At 43.7% G+C, this 16646-nt stretch overlaps 1 protein-coding gene across 1 annotated transcript; it reads right to left on the bottom strand.

Moving 5' to 3' along the window:
• Nucleotides 1–375: 375 nt before the first annotated feature.
• On the bottom strand, nucleotides 376–15825 carry perm1 (PPARGC1 and ESRR induced regulator, muscle 1). Its single transcript, XM_048561742.2, has 4 exons — nucleotides 15738–15825; nucleotides 11303–12622; nucleotides 2468–2581; nucleotides 376–535 (listed from the first exon to the last, which is right to left on the bottom strand). The coding sequence occupies exons 2-4, from the start codon at nucleotides 12618–12620 to the stop codon at nucleotides 414–416; spliced, it is 1554 nt and encodes a 517-aa protein (XP_048417699.1). The 5' UTR covers nucleotides 12621–12622; nucleotides 15738–15825; the 3' UTR covers nucleotides 376–413.
• Nucleotides 15826–16646: the final 821 nt, after the last annotated feature.

Genomic DNA, 16646 nt, shown 5'->3' on the forward strand with positions numbered 1-16646 from the left:
GCATCGTTCCACAGTCAAACAAGGGATAGCAGCTGATTGTGATCAGAGATAATGGGAACCGCAGATACTGGCGAATCCAAGATAACAAAGTGTGGGGCTGGATGAACACAGCAGGCCAAGCAGCATCTCAGGAGCACAAAAGCTGACGTTTCGGGCCTAGACCCTTCATGAAGGGTCTAGGCCCAAAACGTCAGCTTTTGTGCTCCTGAGATGCTGCTTGGCCTGCTGTGTTCATCCAGCTTCACACTTTGTTATCCATAGCAGCTGATTGTCATGTTTTACAACGTGGATCTACATATTAGGAGAGATGTGAAACCAGTTACTAAATTGCTAGCGTACAAAGTTACAGGCAAATACTTGGATTCTGTTGCATTGTTTAATGTTGTAGCTTTACAGGGTGAATTCCTGAAGATTCATTCTTCCCAAGGTTCTTTATGTTCGGAGTCCTGGAGGGCCAAGTACTTAGAATTTTCCCTTTTTGCAAGTGTCCTGAAGTATCTCACTGCAGAGATGGCACTGATATTCACCAGCAAAGCTGGAAATAATAAAAGAGTAACAATATGTTAGGATGTCATGTTATGGTTGCACAAGACATTGGTTCAGCCACATTTGGAGTACCGCATACAATTCTGGTCACCCTCTTACAGGAAGGTTACTATTAGGAAGGGTGCAAAAATTGATTTACTAAGATTGGAAGGTTTGAATTATCGGGAGAGGTTGAATAGGCTGGGACTTTTCTCTCTGGACCCTAGAAGGTTGAGGGATGATCTTGGAGAGTTTTATAAAATCAGGAGGGGCATAGAAAAGGTAATTAGCAAAGGTCTGTTGCGTAGGGTAGTGGAGTTCAAACTCTAGACAGCATAGATTGAAAGTGAGAAGGGAAAGATTAAAAGGAACCTAAAGGGCAACTTTATCACAAAGAGGCTGGTGTGTACTTGGAAGGAGCTACCAGAGGAAGTGGAGTAGAGTACAATATTTAAAAGATATTTGGACTCTATATGTTTAGGAAATGTTTAGAGGGATATGGGTCAAACACAGGCAAATGGGACTAGTTCAGTTTAGGAAACCGGGTTGGCATGAATGATTTCAGCCAAAGAGTCCATTTCTAAGCTATATGGCTCTACAATGATGAGCTGAAACATGGTTTCCCACTTTGTGTGTGAAATACTAGTTGCCTGGGCTCCCCATCACCATCTGTTACATCAGAGAAGGTTGGTCTAGCTCAGTTGGCTGGATGGCTTGCGATGCTGAGTAATGGTGACAGCATGGGTTCACTTCCCACACTGGCTGAGGTTATCATGAAGGGTTCTCCTTCAAAACCTCTCCCTTTGCCTGAGCTCTGGTGACCCTCAGGTTAAACTACCACCAGTTGTCTCTCTCTCTCTCTAATGGGAGAGCAGACTTACACTGTGGTAACTTTGCATTTTGTTACAATAGCCAGTTTCCCTCCATTCGTGTGCCATGGGCTGTTTAGTTCCAAAAGGCACTGCAGTTTTGCCTGATTCTGCTGTCACCTGCTGTCCTGCATGTTTTCCAGCATGAGGTGCTACTGCTATGCCTGGGGGCAGGTTGTACTTCCACCAATTTACAGCAGCCTGAGGCCCGTGACCTCAGTAAAAGTGCACGAGGAGGGCTGGCACTTTGTCATTGTACTTGACAAGTCTGGAGACATGTTTCCTCATTTTAGCCAACTCCAGATTTCAGTACTTGTTGGGGATGTGGGCATCATTAACAAGACCAGCGTTTTGCTGTCACTCTCACCTCAGTGACATCTCAATCCTAATTCTGCCATCTCTTCCCTTGGCTATCCATACCTTCTTGCCAGTGTGTCTCCCCCACACAGAATGAACCATCAAACCCATACAGTTTGCAAACAGGTCCTTCAACCCATCAAGTCCACACTGACCCTGAGAGCATCCCACCCTGACACATTCCCCCTATAACCCACCTAGTCTACACACCCCTGAACTCTATGGGCAATTTAGCACAGCCAAGCCTTGACTGCGCATCTTTGGACTGTGGGAGGAAACTGGAGCACCAGGAGGGAACCCACGCAGACACGGGGACAATGTGCAAACCCCACACAGACAGTCGCTCAAGGGTGGAACCAAACCTGGCACTGTGAGACAGCAGTGCTAACCACTGAGCCACCATGCCAAACCTTGAATGAATGCAGCCACTGATTCCCCTCCGTCTAATTCTGGTTGCTTCCCTTGAACCCTGTAGGCAGTGGCAATTAGATTTTGCAGCATTGAATGGATGTATCAGGTGAACAGTTTTAACTCAGCTGTGGCTGAGGTATTGAGGCTGCTCTCAACATAATGCCGGAAAAGCAATGACCTATGGGTGTGTTGTTATTATACAGTGTGTTGTATGGATCAATACCACTGTCATAAGACAGCCAATGAACTGCGTTGGTGGCATTTCCTGCTTTTGCAAACTATACCTGCACTGTTTGAATACTCACCAGCTTTCCACATATCTGACTGGGAAGCTGCTGATTTCATAGCCCACGAAGCGCAAGCGAAACAAAATAAACAGAAATCTTTCCGAGTGCAGGACAGACAGGAATGTCCTCTCCCTAAGCATAGGAAAACAAAGATAATTTTTTTAAATTTACTAAACAAATATAGAACATAGAACATAGAACATAGAACATTACAGCACAGTACAGGCCCTTCGGCCCTCAATGTTGTGCCGACCTGTCATACCGATCTCAAGCCCATCTAACCTACACTATTCCATGTACGTCCATATGCTTATCCAATGACACCTTAAATGTACCCAAAGTTGGCGAATCTACTACTGTTGCAGGCAAAGCGTTCCATTGCCTTACTACTCTCTGAGTAAAGAAACTACCTCTGACATCTGTCCTATATCTGTCACCCCTCAATTTAAAGCCATGCTCTCTCGTGCTCGCCGTCACCATCCTAGGAGAAAGGCTCTCCCTATCCACTCTATCTAACCCTCTGATTATTTTGTATGTTTCAATTAAGTCACCTCTCAACCTTCTTCTCTCTAACGAAAACAGCCTCAAGTCCCTCAGCCTATCCTCGTAAGACCTTCCCTCCATACCAGGCAACATCTTAGTAAATCTCCTCTGCACCCTTTCCAAAGCTTCCACATCCTTCTTATAAAGCAGTGACCAGAACTGTACGCAATACTCCAGTGCGGCCGCACCAGAGTTTTGTACAGCTGCAGCATAACCTCTTGGTTCCGGAACTCGATCCCTCTATTAATAAAAGCTAAAACACTGTATGCCTTCTTCACAGCTCTGTCAACCTGGGTGGCAACTTTCAAGGATCTGTGTACATGGACACCAAGATCTCTCTGCTCATCTACACTGCTAAGAATCTTACCATTAGCCCTGTACTTTGCCTTCCGGTTACTCCTTACCAAAGTGCATCAACTCACACTTGTCTGCATTAAACTCCATTTGCCACCTCTCAGCCCAGCTCTGCAGCTTATCTATGTCTCTCTGCAACCCATAGCATCCTTCGTCACTATCCACAACTCCACCAAACTTTGTATCGTCTGCAAATTTACTAACCCATCCTTCTACGCCCTCATCCAGGTCATTTATAAAAATGACAAACAGCAGTGGACCCAACACCAACCCTCGCGGTACACCACTAGTAACTGCTCTCCAGGATGAATATTTCCCATCAACTACCACCCTCTGTCTTCTTTCAGCAAGCCAATTTCCGATCCAAACTGCTATATCTCCCACAATTCCATTCCTCCGCAATCATCCAGGTGATTTGGAAGAAAAAGAATACCAATCCCTTGTTTTCTGGAACATGACAAATTGTAGCTACCTTCAAGAATGGAGATAAATTGTGATGTAGAAACTATTGAGGTGTTTCACTTTTGTCCATGGCAGAAAAAATCTGGGTACACATTGTCCTAAATCACCAACCTCCTGTAATGAAGAAAACCAAAGACACAGTACGGCTTTAGACCTAACTAAGAAACCTCTGATGGTCTTTGTTGCTAGACAAATCCTAAAAAGATGTTGAGAACAACAACAGGAACTCTTCCCCTGACCAAATCATTTGAACCAGTAAATCACAAAGCTCTGTGATTATTCTTCAGAGATCTGGATGTCTAAAAACTTCCTCACAATTCTACAACTTGTCCCTGATGATATAACTGCAACTGTCTTGAGTGGGAGACATGAAAGAAACACCTTCAAATTCTGGCCAGTACCAATCAAAGCAGTGTGATATCCCCAGTGTTATTTACATTCTACCTGATGATCATTATTCACTTCATCAAAGACTGACTGTCCTCTACTGTCAGTGTTAAGTACTGACTGGAAGAAAAATTCTAACCTCAGTCACTTCCATCTCAAAAGTAAACTGACCACCAAAGACATACGTGACCTGCAGTATTTGAATGACTGCCATTTTGGTGGCCATTCTGCACCCAATGCTTCCTTGCACAGTGAACAATTGCAAAGGGTAGTGGAGATAGAGATCTTCAAAATAGACAGTCAGAGTGACTGAATGTCCAAATGCATCATATTTGACACACTTTTAAATTTTAAATTGAAAACACCAGGGAGATCAGAATCAGTCAGCCTTTCTGTTGTGCTGTTACGTAGATTCCATATCAGACAGGCAGAGTATCTTTGAAATAGTTATATGCCGTCATGCATGTGACATTGCAATATGACATTTCCCAACTTCACTAGCTCTCTCTTAACCGTGTGTTCAGTCAGTCAGTTATGTGTATGTAGTGTACAGTAATATCAGTAAGCACAGAATCCACACTATGCACGAGTCTGCATAAGCAATGTAAATAGTTACTGTTGCTCATAAACTTCAAGACATTTGTCTCAATAAGAATACGATGTCCATGGCGCATTTCACATGAGCTAATGTATATAGTGCAGCACACAGACCACATCACACAGCTAACTAGTGATAACTAAAGTATTGGAAGGATGTTAACAGCATTGATAGTTGTGAAGCATTTTTTCCCCAACAATTATTTCTCGTTATTTATCTAGGTTCAGACCTGAAGTTAGCAATTCAGACTAAAGCGCTGAAGCAAGAAACAGTTGTGTGTATTCTCTCTCTCTTTAAAATAAAATAGGAGGTCATGGCTGATTTGACTTTTTCTCTAAAAACTAGAGTTTAGAAGGACGGCTTCAATCGGCTGCAGCTCTCTCAGAACAAAATACAGCCCAAAACACTAAAAGTTGAAGGTTTTGTACATTTGAAAAATGCCTTATCTGTGTCCAAACATCAGACAATTCCGTCATCCTGCTTCTTTGAAATGGGACAAAAATTATAAAAAGCATCTATGATGTTGTTTCTCAGTACTTTGCTTGAATGCCACCTCTACAGACAGAAGTCTGCATCTTATAAAGAAAGAAACAAGAAACAAAATAACAGAAATTAAATAAAAATAACAGTTCTACACTAACACAGATTTTTATTCTAACACATTTAAAGAGAATAAAAAGCACAATAACGATGGAAAGCAAATATCTGATAATGGATTGGTACTTAATAAAATCTAAAAGTACTGCTCATGCTGTAAATCAGAAACAAAAACAGAAATTACTGGGAAAGCTCAGCAAGTTTAGCAGTATCTGTGAAAAGAAATCAGAGTTAATGTTTCAAGTCCAGTTCTGTGGAAGGGTCACCAAACCCAAAACATTAACTCTGATTTCTCTGCACAGATGATGCCAGACCTGCTGAGCTTTTCCAACAGTTTCTCTGTTTGGATATGAATTGGCACTTCATTGACAATTGATCAAAATTTCAGTTATTCAAGTAACGTACCAATTTATCCTCAGTAAATCAAGGATAAAGAAAAGAAAATAATCAAACTCCTTATTGTTGTTGGAAACAAGGGATTAAGAGGAGTTAAATGCCCTGCTGTTTCTTTAAAGATTTTCCAGATTTGAAGTTAATTTTCCAGGCTTCAGAGGGCAAACTTAAAATTCAAGTCAACTTCAGGGTACACTGACTCAAGTTCATGTCCTACTGGCAACAACCAGGTGAAACAATTGACCAATTTATTAACATAGGTGCTGATATACAGGTTTGGACTGTAATTTCACCAAAGCTTGCTTATTTGAAAGGCTTGTGGAACTGATCATTTTCTCCTCACCTAACAAATCTTCCTGAAAGCTAAAGAATATACTATTGATGCATTGCTAGAAAAAAGATGCTGGTTCACAATTGTAGCAAGTCAGTAGCATCTTGGCTCTTGAACAATTACTGTAGCCATCAACAGATTCAATGGATCATCCAAATCTTGTATGAGATGTGGATTGTCTCACCCACCATTTCAGTTGTCCAGTATTTCAGGACACGTGCAAACTATGTTCTGCAAGAGGAAGTTGAAATGTGAATGACTCCAATTGCCCAGGGAAACTGAAACTGTAACTCAATTCTCTGCAGCAGCATGTGAAAAAGAGTCAACCAAGGAAGGATGTCAAGGTTATTTCCAAAGCTCAATTCGTAGTATGTGCATATGAGTGGAGTCCAAGAGGTGTCTACAATGTCACAACCTACATATCCCTGTTAGACAGTGCCATGTGGTCAATTTGACACATTATGCTGATGCTGTCAGAAAACCTAAATTGTTTGCTTCCATCCAAGTGATATACTCCAAAAGGAATGGACAATGTGTGCTAAATGCCAAGAATGGCTGAAGTGCAAATATCATCCTTAATACATCTTACAAAGGATCTATGCAGAAAACTGTCGCGCAGTCCACACATGATAGGACATCTGCTTTCAATGGACCTGACGTCCCATGCATTGGAATCATCCATCTTCAGTGTTAATTCAGTTTCTTGGTGGTGGACATTTTTTACCTCATTGAAACCGCATGATCAATTAAGCATAGAAGGACTACATCTTATTATGATCCATGAGGTAAGGAAGCTGTGAGTTAAACAGCAAAAGTCAAGGGTATCCATCAAAATTAACAATTAAGAGGACTTATTCTTCCCAATTAAGTTCATTCCGAGCCAAGGTGTGAGACTGTGACTCCTATTTTCCACGTCCAAAGATACAATTACATTCTGGACACTGGTTCCTTCACCAAGTTCCTTTTGGTGCCATGTCTCAAACAACAGTCATTGACACCATTTAAAATTCTTGTATGGGTGTGGGTATCGCTGGCAAGGCTCGCTTTTGTTGCTCATTCCTCATTGTGTTTGGACTGATTGACTAACTCAGAGGGAGTTAAGAGTCAACAACATTGCTCTGACCTGGAGCCATGCGTAGGCTAGATCCCGGTAAGGCTGGTATGTTTCCTTCCTGGAAGGACATTAACGAAGCAAATGGGTATTATTACAATGGTCGTGTGGTCACCATTAGGCTGGCTTTCTTTAATAAAGTTCCAAATGCTTCATCGAATTCAAATTTTAGCCATCTTGTCGAAGTGGGTTCGAACCCATGCCCCTGGAACGCCAGCTTAAGTCTCTTAATTTGTTAGGGCAGTGGCAATAAGACTATGGCAATAGCTCATGTGAGCTAACATGGAGAGGACACTCAGACCTTAGTCTATTGACAATGGTGTTTGACCCAAGAAACCATATCATGGCAGCACATCACTAACAATAGGACACACAAAAACTCAGGCCTTGACGATCCAGTCAATGAACAGTCTCAAAAATTACACAATGGGCTGATTGACATTTGCCCTGTTTGTACATATTATGGGCTCAGTTTCTTCGGCAGTGCGTCTGTTAATCGGCTTGTGAAGCATTTCTTCTTTTACATTATGGTTGCATAGTTGTTAAACAATTTATTCTTATGCCAGCAGTAAAATAATATGGACAAGTTATCAGGGCGAGTTAAACCCTCAAGTGTCGGCATTTTCTTCACTAGTCCTGGGACGCAAAAATAACAAAAATGCTCGTAGCAAACCGTGAATATATCCCAAGGTGGAGAAGCTGTTTTGTGATTACTGTGTTTGTTTGTTATACTATGGCAGGTGAATTGGTAAAGGCAGACTCAACCTGGGATGTGATGGCTCCCATGGCCAAACAGCCTACGATGCTTAATGTGAAGAGTGAGAGCAATCAGAGATTCCAGACTTCAGAAAATGTCAGTGGCTTCGGGAGAAATGAGCCGATAGTCGGAGGGAAAAATAGTTCAAACAAACCTTCATCTCTGCCGAAAGGCTGGGCTTTGGTAATGATATACCAAATGATGTTCAAGAGCCCTTTTCTTCTGTTCAGACAAGCTAAGGAGAAAAGCCCAGATTCTATCTCGACTGGGTTGAAAACAAAACTTCTAGCTGTCAGAGCTAATCTGAATCACAGTCTAGATCGCTAGGAATCTGAGCTGGCACATGGACCACCTACAGGGATGTACTAAATTACCGTGCTTCCTAGGCATGTACTGCAGACTGGCACAATCCAAAGTCCAGAACTGTGTGCTGAAGGCAACACTGACGAGAGCAGCCTCGAAAAAGGCGGAAATGTGAAAAGCCCATTCAGGTCCTCCTGCTGTAGTACACTGAGAAGATGGAAACCCCTTGGGGGCTGCACATTAAAACTGAATTACGTTTTACAATGTAGACATAATTTACAATTGCAATTGCAAGTGTAGTGAGTCACTTCAGGGTGTCATACACTGGACTGAAACATATAAATCTGCATTTTCTGCCATGCATTGTCAAATTTGAGCAGTTTAGTGATGTACTCTTTGCAAATTATATGAGTTAAGTATATTTTCGGAATAAATCAAAATAGGTGGTAGAATGGAACTCAGGCAGGTAGGAGACTGGGCCTGTTCTTTCTTTCAACCTGCAGCCTTGATAAGTTTGTTCCGTTGACTCAATAGTTCTGAAGAGAACTTGTGCTGTCAGGTCTGGTGCAGCTTCGGATGTGTGCCCAGTACATTCCTGCAACTATAAGTCACATCAATTAGGATTTTGGGGTTAGCCCATCCCGAGTAGGACAATTATCTGAGAGCTCAAAGCTCAGATACTACATCATTTCACTCCCTCTAATTAACCTGAGCAAATGAATTAATGCACAACATATTCTCATAAAGCAATAGGTATCACTTCTGTACTACCTCCCTAACATGGCAGCTTATTCAGAGCTCGTTAAGGCTTTTCCGATGCTAATACTGGGCTAATATTCAAGTCCCACCCAACCAGGGGTGTATTGTAACATGTGTGAACTAATTGATTTAAAAAATTTTCTTACTGAGGTCATTCAAGAAGATGATGGGCTTTATTTTTTAGGATGCTTCTGAAGTCCATTCAGTTTCTATATGGGCTATCACCTCAAACTCCACAACACAGCTGCCTTGTAGCAAAGTCCAGCGCCCTTATGGTCCCCATTCCACTCAATGCCAAACACATCTGAAGTAACTCCACAGAGGCTGGTATGCCATCATCAAGTCACCCGTTATTTACATGTGGAGAGACCTTGACACTGATCCAGCTCCCTCAGAGCCAGCTCCCAGAGTGAGCAGAACCTCCAACATTCTTGTGCATATCTGCCAGCCAGGGCTCACTGATTGGAATGAATTAACAGCCCCAAGCAGGGAACTCATATTCTGAGGCTGTTCTCATCAAAATCAGTTCAGCACCGTTACCTGGTCTGGCCTTTGTGTCACTCCAGAGCTATAGCAACGTGGCTGCCTCTCAACTGCCCACTGAAGTGGCCTAACAGACAACTTGGTCAAGGGCAGTTAGGAAAGAGTAATAAAAACTGGCCTGGCTAGTTGTGTCAACCATGACTCAATTGGCAGCTGTGTTGGATTTTGGTCTTTTGGAGACATGAGTCAGGGTGCTACAGGCACCCTCGGGTGGGGACCATCTCGAAAGATGGGGAGGGGCATTTTCCCTAGGGTCCTGAGCAATATTTGCCCCTCGATCACCATCACTGTCAGAGTGCTGCTTGTAGGAGTTCATCCTCCATTGTGACTCTGACATTGGGAGAGGTGCGATATGAATGTAAGTTATCTCTTTCTTCCTCCATGGTGCTGCTTGATAAGGAGCCCCTACCATGACCTGTCTCACAATCTCCCAGACAAAAGCACAGATCAATTATCTTCAAACAAAAGCAAAAGACTGCAGATGCTGGAATTCTGAAATAAAAGAGGAAATACTGCAACAATTTATTTACCATCACTTCTTATAAATCTCTCTCCCAGATCCATGGAAAAGATGTAAAATGAATTGATTTACACGATGACAGGAACCTGTAACTATACAAAACTGCCTGTGTGAGTGATTTACAGTAGGTAAAAACCTTTTTATTAAATGCTTGCCTCATCTGCAGCACGGGTTCAATTCCTGCATTGGCTGAGGTTACCATAAAAGAATCTCTTTCTCCACCTCTCCCCTCATGGTGATCCTGAGGTTAAGCCACCGCCTGTAGGTGCTCTGGTGAAAGAGCACCCCTATGGGACTACATTGATTTTACCTCATCCATTATTGAGCAATCAGCTAAATCTACAATACAATTGTAGTTAAAAGAAACAAGGCCTAATTTTTATAGCTTAGCACTGGTCGGTAAAGAGGGGCCTAGTTAGCTCAGTTAACTGGAATGCTGGTTTGTGATGCAGCAAACACCGACCGCTTGCATTTCCCCACCACTGAGGGTACCATGAAGGACTCTCCTTTTCAACATCTCCCCTTGCCTGAGACATTATAACCCATAAGTTAAACCACCATTGGTCATCTTTCTCTAAAGAGAGAGCAGCCTATGGTCTGATAGAACTCTGGCAACTTTAGCTGGAGCCAATAAATTCACTGTCTTAGTAAAGTAACTGAATACAGTGCTGGAAAAGCTCAGCAGGTCTGGCAGCATCTGTGCCATTTCGAATGTGGTATCCTTTGGAACTCCAAGAAAGAGTCATAGTGGGCCTTAAGCATTAACTTTTCTTCCCTCTCCAAAGATACTGCCAGAACTGCTGAGTTTCTCCAGCAACTTCTGTTTCTATTTCAGATCTCCAGCATCCGCAGTATTTTGCTTTAACAAAACCTGTTGAGTGAGTCATGGGTAAGTCATTGGTTGATGTAAATCAAAAGACACATTTCAGAAAAGTGAAGGGATGAGATTAAAGTGCAAAGGCATGTATCGGAGAAGCTTGTAGGTGGGTTGTGTTATGGAACATTTTAATGCCTGTTTGAACACACTGCAACACTCAGTTGTTAGTGGACACGTACAACCAGCTGTCAGTTTAACAACATAAAGCACTTTCTTTAAATCCAGCCTTTTGCATGACATGTTTGCTGCACCAGTGAAATTAACTTCTCGACAATGACATCCACACAAGCACGGATTAGTATTCACTCTATAAGCTACCTCTCTGTATGGTGCTTTCCATCATTGTCTGACTTCCTTCACCTTCTGAGTACTTCACTAATGCATTGTTTAGTGATCCAAGGTCAGAACTGCTATAAGCCCTCGTGCTTTCAGCTGTGTTGGAACTCCTAAAGGACACCAGAGCTGTTTGCCCTTGCTGTGTTGGATGTAAGTATTTATGCACCAAAGACTTAATGATAGTCAATAAATTAATTTTCCTGGGTTCGTGGTTCCCTCGCTTTACACGCTTGAACACAGAAGGCACACGCAAAAATAGCAAAGCATCATCATCCCCTTCCTCTCCAAAGTCCTCGTAAAAATACTCATAAATTTCAGGGCACGTGATGGAATAATCTTCCTCAAGTTTTCCTTTCGCAGCTGGCTTTAATTCCAGACAAGGTGAAGGGTCCCTGCTTGTTGGAAATTGATTGTCCTCTGACACAGTGGCAAAAGCTTGGGCATTGAAATCCTTTTCTAAAACACTTTGTGATTGAGTGCCATTGGAAGCAGCAGTTTCTCCAATCTCGTTGTGCTGGCCCTGGAGCAATGCATTGTCCCACAGTTCTGGGAGGGTGCTGGCATGTTCCTGATGTCCCTGCGAGTATCTAAATCCAACATCTAAATGGTCATCCTTGACCATCTCTATATGGTTCTTATAACAGTCGTGGTCAAGCACATTTTCGGCATAGTCGTCCATGTCCAATGTGAAGCTGGGTCTAGTGCAGGCACTCCTGTCGTGAGAATGGTTAACCATGGTGCAGGTGATGGAATTGGATGGATGTGTAGAGTATGAAGCTTCAGAAGTGGAAGCGAGAAGGTGTTGCGGGGTTCTGGAAGCTTGAAGACTCTCGCCAGAAATCAAGAAACGTTGTTGCCCCCTGGACAGATTGCCCCTTGGCACCGTGTGACCGGTAGCTGTCAAAAACTCGTTTACAAGTTCCAGCTCCAATTCATCTTCAGCGGCAGACAAGACATCCTCAGAGGAGTAGATCACGCTTTCGTGCTCCAGAGAAAAATGCCCGGCTAAAGTGGGTCTACCTCTGCTCCGAAACATTGCCAGCCCCTCTCCTCTGTCTATCCTCTGCATGCATGGCATAGCCATGTCTGCCGGGCCAGGGGAGTGGCGAGATCTGTTAAGATTGACCCTCTTGCTCCTCTTGGGGTGAGAGCGTAAGATCTTCTCAGAGTCCTCACTGAGGTCGGAATCTTCCGAGGTGGCCAGGGAAGGCTTTAAGATGCATTGGCACTCTTCAGGAACGCTGTCGAACAATGGCCAATCTCTCTCCCCCTGGTGGAAGCTGTAACCAAAATCATCCATATCTGAAAATGCAGAGAGGTGATAATTTAGCAAGGGAAATGGATATTGGGTGTAAGGTTTAAAGAGCTGGAATTAGTTTCGTACCTGCAGGCTCAGAGGCTGCAAGTCGACTGTTCCTGAGCGCAAAAGCACATGCGAAAGATATGTGGATACATTGAATGTATAGGAAATGTGCCTATTGCCATGTTGTTTAAGTCATATGATGGTCATCTAGATATTAGACCCAGTGCCTCTTCCAATGGGGATCCTCGCACCAGGATCAAACCCATTTGCTAAACTGAGTCCACATTAGTCTTTCTGAGGGAATGTAACACAAAGCAAACTCGCCATTCTTGAAGAGAATGATGTAAACTGTCACATGTTGTGGGGTCCACAAGTGTCCATTCTCCGCAGGCCTCTGCCAAGCTTCTCACATCTACCTTATCCCACCCCCGAAACTGGATCTGCATGCTGCCTCTCCCACCCGGACACTGGTGAGCAGATTCACACTGTAATGGCAAGCTGAAATATTCAACTTCTTAGAGAGCCCATTATGAAATGTTACCATTTACAGACTTAAACCTTCGATGTGTGCCTGTTCTTTCCTGGAATAAATGATTAGGCAACTTGAGAGGGAAAGGCTTTTACTTCTGCATTTCAGTGAGACTTGTTGCTCTAAACACCCCTCACAAGATGGAGCAAAAGCAGTCAAAATTGTCCAAAACTCTGGTGTGACATGCAGCTCCTCCCAGGAGATAAAGTAACCCTGTGTGAAGCTGGATGAACACAGCAGGTCAAGCAGCATCTCAGGAGCACAAAAATCTACAGTTCCCATTATCTCTGATTATAAAGTAACCCTAACCTTTTGCAGATAAATCCCATTAGTGTGAACAGCATTACAAGACAGCTAGTCATTCCTCAGCTGATGTAACTTAAGGGACCTGTTCTTCAATACTCAATGGGCACAGGCTCTGAATAGACAATCCCACTGCCCTGGTGCTTTACTGGCAGACAGCTTGCCCTATTGTGCCATGATGTCCTCATGGACAAAAAATACACACAATTTGTTTTAAAATGAGACCGTGTCAGGAGCTCCACACCTCATTATCTCAGCTGCTTGACCCCTGCTGGAAAACCCTGACATCAGCTGATGCTTCGATAGCATCCCTACAGTGTGGAGACAGGCCATTAGGCCCAACAGGTCCATGCCGACCTTCTGAAGAGCATCCCACCCAGGCCCATCCCATCCCATCCCAGTTATCCTGCATTTCCCATGTCTCACCCACCTAAACCTTTGAACACTACAGGCAATTTAGCATGGCCAATCCACCTAGCCTACATGTCTTTGGACAGCAGGAGGAATGCAGAGTGCCCAGAGGAAACCCATGCAGACACAGGGAGAATGTGCAAACTGCACACAGACAATTGCCAGAGGGTGGAATCGAACCCAGGTCCCTGGTGCGTTGAGGTAGCAGTGCTAACCACTGAGCCACCGTGCTACCCTGACCCCAAACAAAGCATCAACGGACACTAAACTGTCCTGAACCCAAGGCAGGCAGGCCAAGCATGACATCCTGCTGAATGTACACCATGCATTGCAGAACTTCACCCAGACTTCTTTGGCATCAACTTCCAAACCCAGGACCTCTGCTGCATAGGACAGGGGCAGCAGATACCTGGGAACACCACTCCCTCCAGGCCCCCTCCAAGCCACACATCATTCTGAGTTGAAAATATGGCATCGTTCTTTCACCATCACTAGGTCAAAATCCTGGAAATCTCTCCTTTAACAGCATTGTGTGTTTAACTTCTTTTATAAAAACTGAAAGAACTGCGGATGCTGTAAATCAGGTCCAAAACAAAGTTGCTGGAAAAGCCCAGCAGGTTTGGCAGCATCTGCGGAGGAGAAAACAGAGTTAATGTTTCGGGTCCGGTAACCCTTCTTCAGAACTGATAGTGACTGGGAAAACGTCAGTTTATATGCAGAAAATAGGGAAGTATGTGGGGTAGAGAGTAAATGCAAGCTGGAGGAATAACACCTTGTTTTCCACTTGGGGATCCCACAGCCCTCCAGACTCAATATTGAGTTCAATAATTTTAGGGCCTAAACTCTCCCATGTCCCACCGCCCCCCACCCCACACACCAGTCCTTGTCACCACATAGCCTGCCATTACACACTCCCTGTTGTTAGTCACTAACAGTCCCCATTAGCAACTATTCACCCTCCTAGCCCGATCATTGGCAACTCCTCTGTCTGTCCAACTGTCTTTCTCTCACTTTGAGCTCTATCCTATCATTTACTCCCTACCCCACCCACCTCCCTATTTTCTGCACATAAACTGACGTTTTCCCAGCCACCATCAGTTCTGAGGAAGGGTCACTGGACTTGAAGCGTTAACTCTGTTTTTTTCCTTCACAGATGCTGCCAGACCTGCTGAGCTTTTCCAGCAACTTTGTTTTTGTTCCTTCTTTTATTTTTGTTCTCAGGATGTGGGTGTCACGGGTGAGATCAGCAGTTACCGCTCATTCCTAATTGCCCAGTGGACAGCTAAGAGTCAATCACACATGGTCTGGAGTCACATATGGGCCAGACCAGTCAAGAATGGCTGATTTCCTTCCCTAAAGGATACAATTGAGCTGGACAGGTTTTGCATCTACACAAGTGGACTGCAGTGGTTGAAGAAGCCAGCTTCTATCACCTTCTCAAGGGCAATAAGGGATGGGCAATAAATCCTAGCCTAGCCAGCAATGCCCACATCCCTGAATGAATAAAAAGCAGTCCCCAGCTGTGAATCATTTGTACAGTTTTCTAGTTGGTGGAAAGCTATACTTTGAGGCCTGCGTAGACTCGAGCAGGATTGTCTAGAGAGTGGGTAATGGGAAAGTGGATTGTCTGAGCCCCATGCTATGTTAAAACGGAGAAAAACTACACCAGATTTGTGACTATCTGGGGAGTGCTAGATATCCAAACCTCAAAGCAGACTGTCACTGACGTTGAAACATCACCTACTCCTGAAATATCTTAGCAAATAGATATTGCTTAGCAAATAGCAATTGCTCCTTCTTACTTTGCTGCTCTATTAGCACATAACATTAGCAACTCATTTAAATGATTTTCTGTTCGAAGAGCTACTTACCTTTGCTTCCTGCAACAGGTACAAGATACAAAGGACAGGGAACTAGCTCCCACGGCTACGTGTGCACTGTCCCAGAGTTTGACCTTTGCTGGGACATACTGTCCTTTAGTTACAGTAATATCAGATTATTAAAAATAGATCTGACTGTCATCACATGGACTGCGTTTGACTTTGCTTCCTCTGGTGCGATAGTCAGCAGTGTTATAGCATTACAGTCCACTAATAGAAATGACAGAGAAAGTCAATCTTCAATGTGATTTATGATGAATCCAGGGATTTTCTTGGGTGCTGCATTTTCTGTGAGGGATTTCTGGGGGAGGGTGTTACCGAGGTAATTTCTTTTTTATTCTGTTGCAGGATGTGAGCGTCACTGGCTAGACCAACATTTATTGCCAATCCCTCATTGCCCAGACGGCAGTTAAGTGTCAACCATGTTGGTGCTGGTCTGTAGTCACATGTAGGCCAGACCAGGTAAGGATGGATTTTTCCTGACACTCAGCGTCATTAGGCTCTTAATTCCAGATTTTTATTGAATTCAACTTTCACCATCTGCCATGGTGGGATTCAATACCAGGTCCCCAAGACATCACCTGTGCCTCTGGATTAGCAGTCTAGTGGTAACACCACTAGACCATCACCTCCCTGACATGTGAGTCTACAGCATAAGCAGAGCATGGCTAGTCATGGTGAGTGTGGCCAAATTATGGCAGCTCGCCAACTTGATCCCACGGTCTCCCAGTTCCTGGTGGAATAAAGGTCATCCTGTGACATAGATTACTAGTTGGTTAGGAGCTAAGAGACAGGCAGTGGGCACAAGGGAGTGTCCCAGAATTGATGAGCTGTGACAAGATGTGTTGCCTGAGGGATTTGAATTGGGCATCAAATCCCATCCCTAGCGGAGGGCCTGAC

The sequence above is a fragment of the Stegostoma tigrinum genome, chromosome 28 (assembly GCF_030684315.1).
Source record: "Stegostoma tigrinum isolate sSteTig4 chromosome 28, sSteTig4.hap1, whole genome shotgun sequence".
In the NCBI taxonomy this organism is placed as follows: Eukaryota; Metazoa; Chordata; class Chondrichthyes; order Orectolobiformes; family Stegostomatidae; genus Stegostoma; species Stegostoma tigrinum.

Bases quoted from the DNA above. Each gene is read 5' to 3' on its own strand.
- perm1 (XM_048561742.2), bottom strand. From the start codon at position 12,620: ATGGATGATTTTGGTTACAGCTTCCACCAGGGGGAGAGAGATTGGCCA. The intron at 2,582-11,302 runs GTAGCTTATAGA...TCCTATGCTTAG, and splicing joins GGAAAGCACCATACAGAGAG to GGAGAGGACATTCCTGTCTG. The intron at 536-2,467 runs GTGAGTATTCAA...TATTATTTCCAG, and splicing joins GTCAGATATGTGGAAAGCTG to CTTTGCTGGTGAATATCAGT.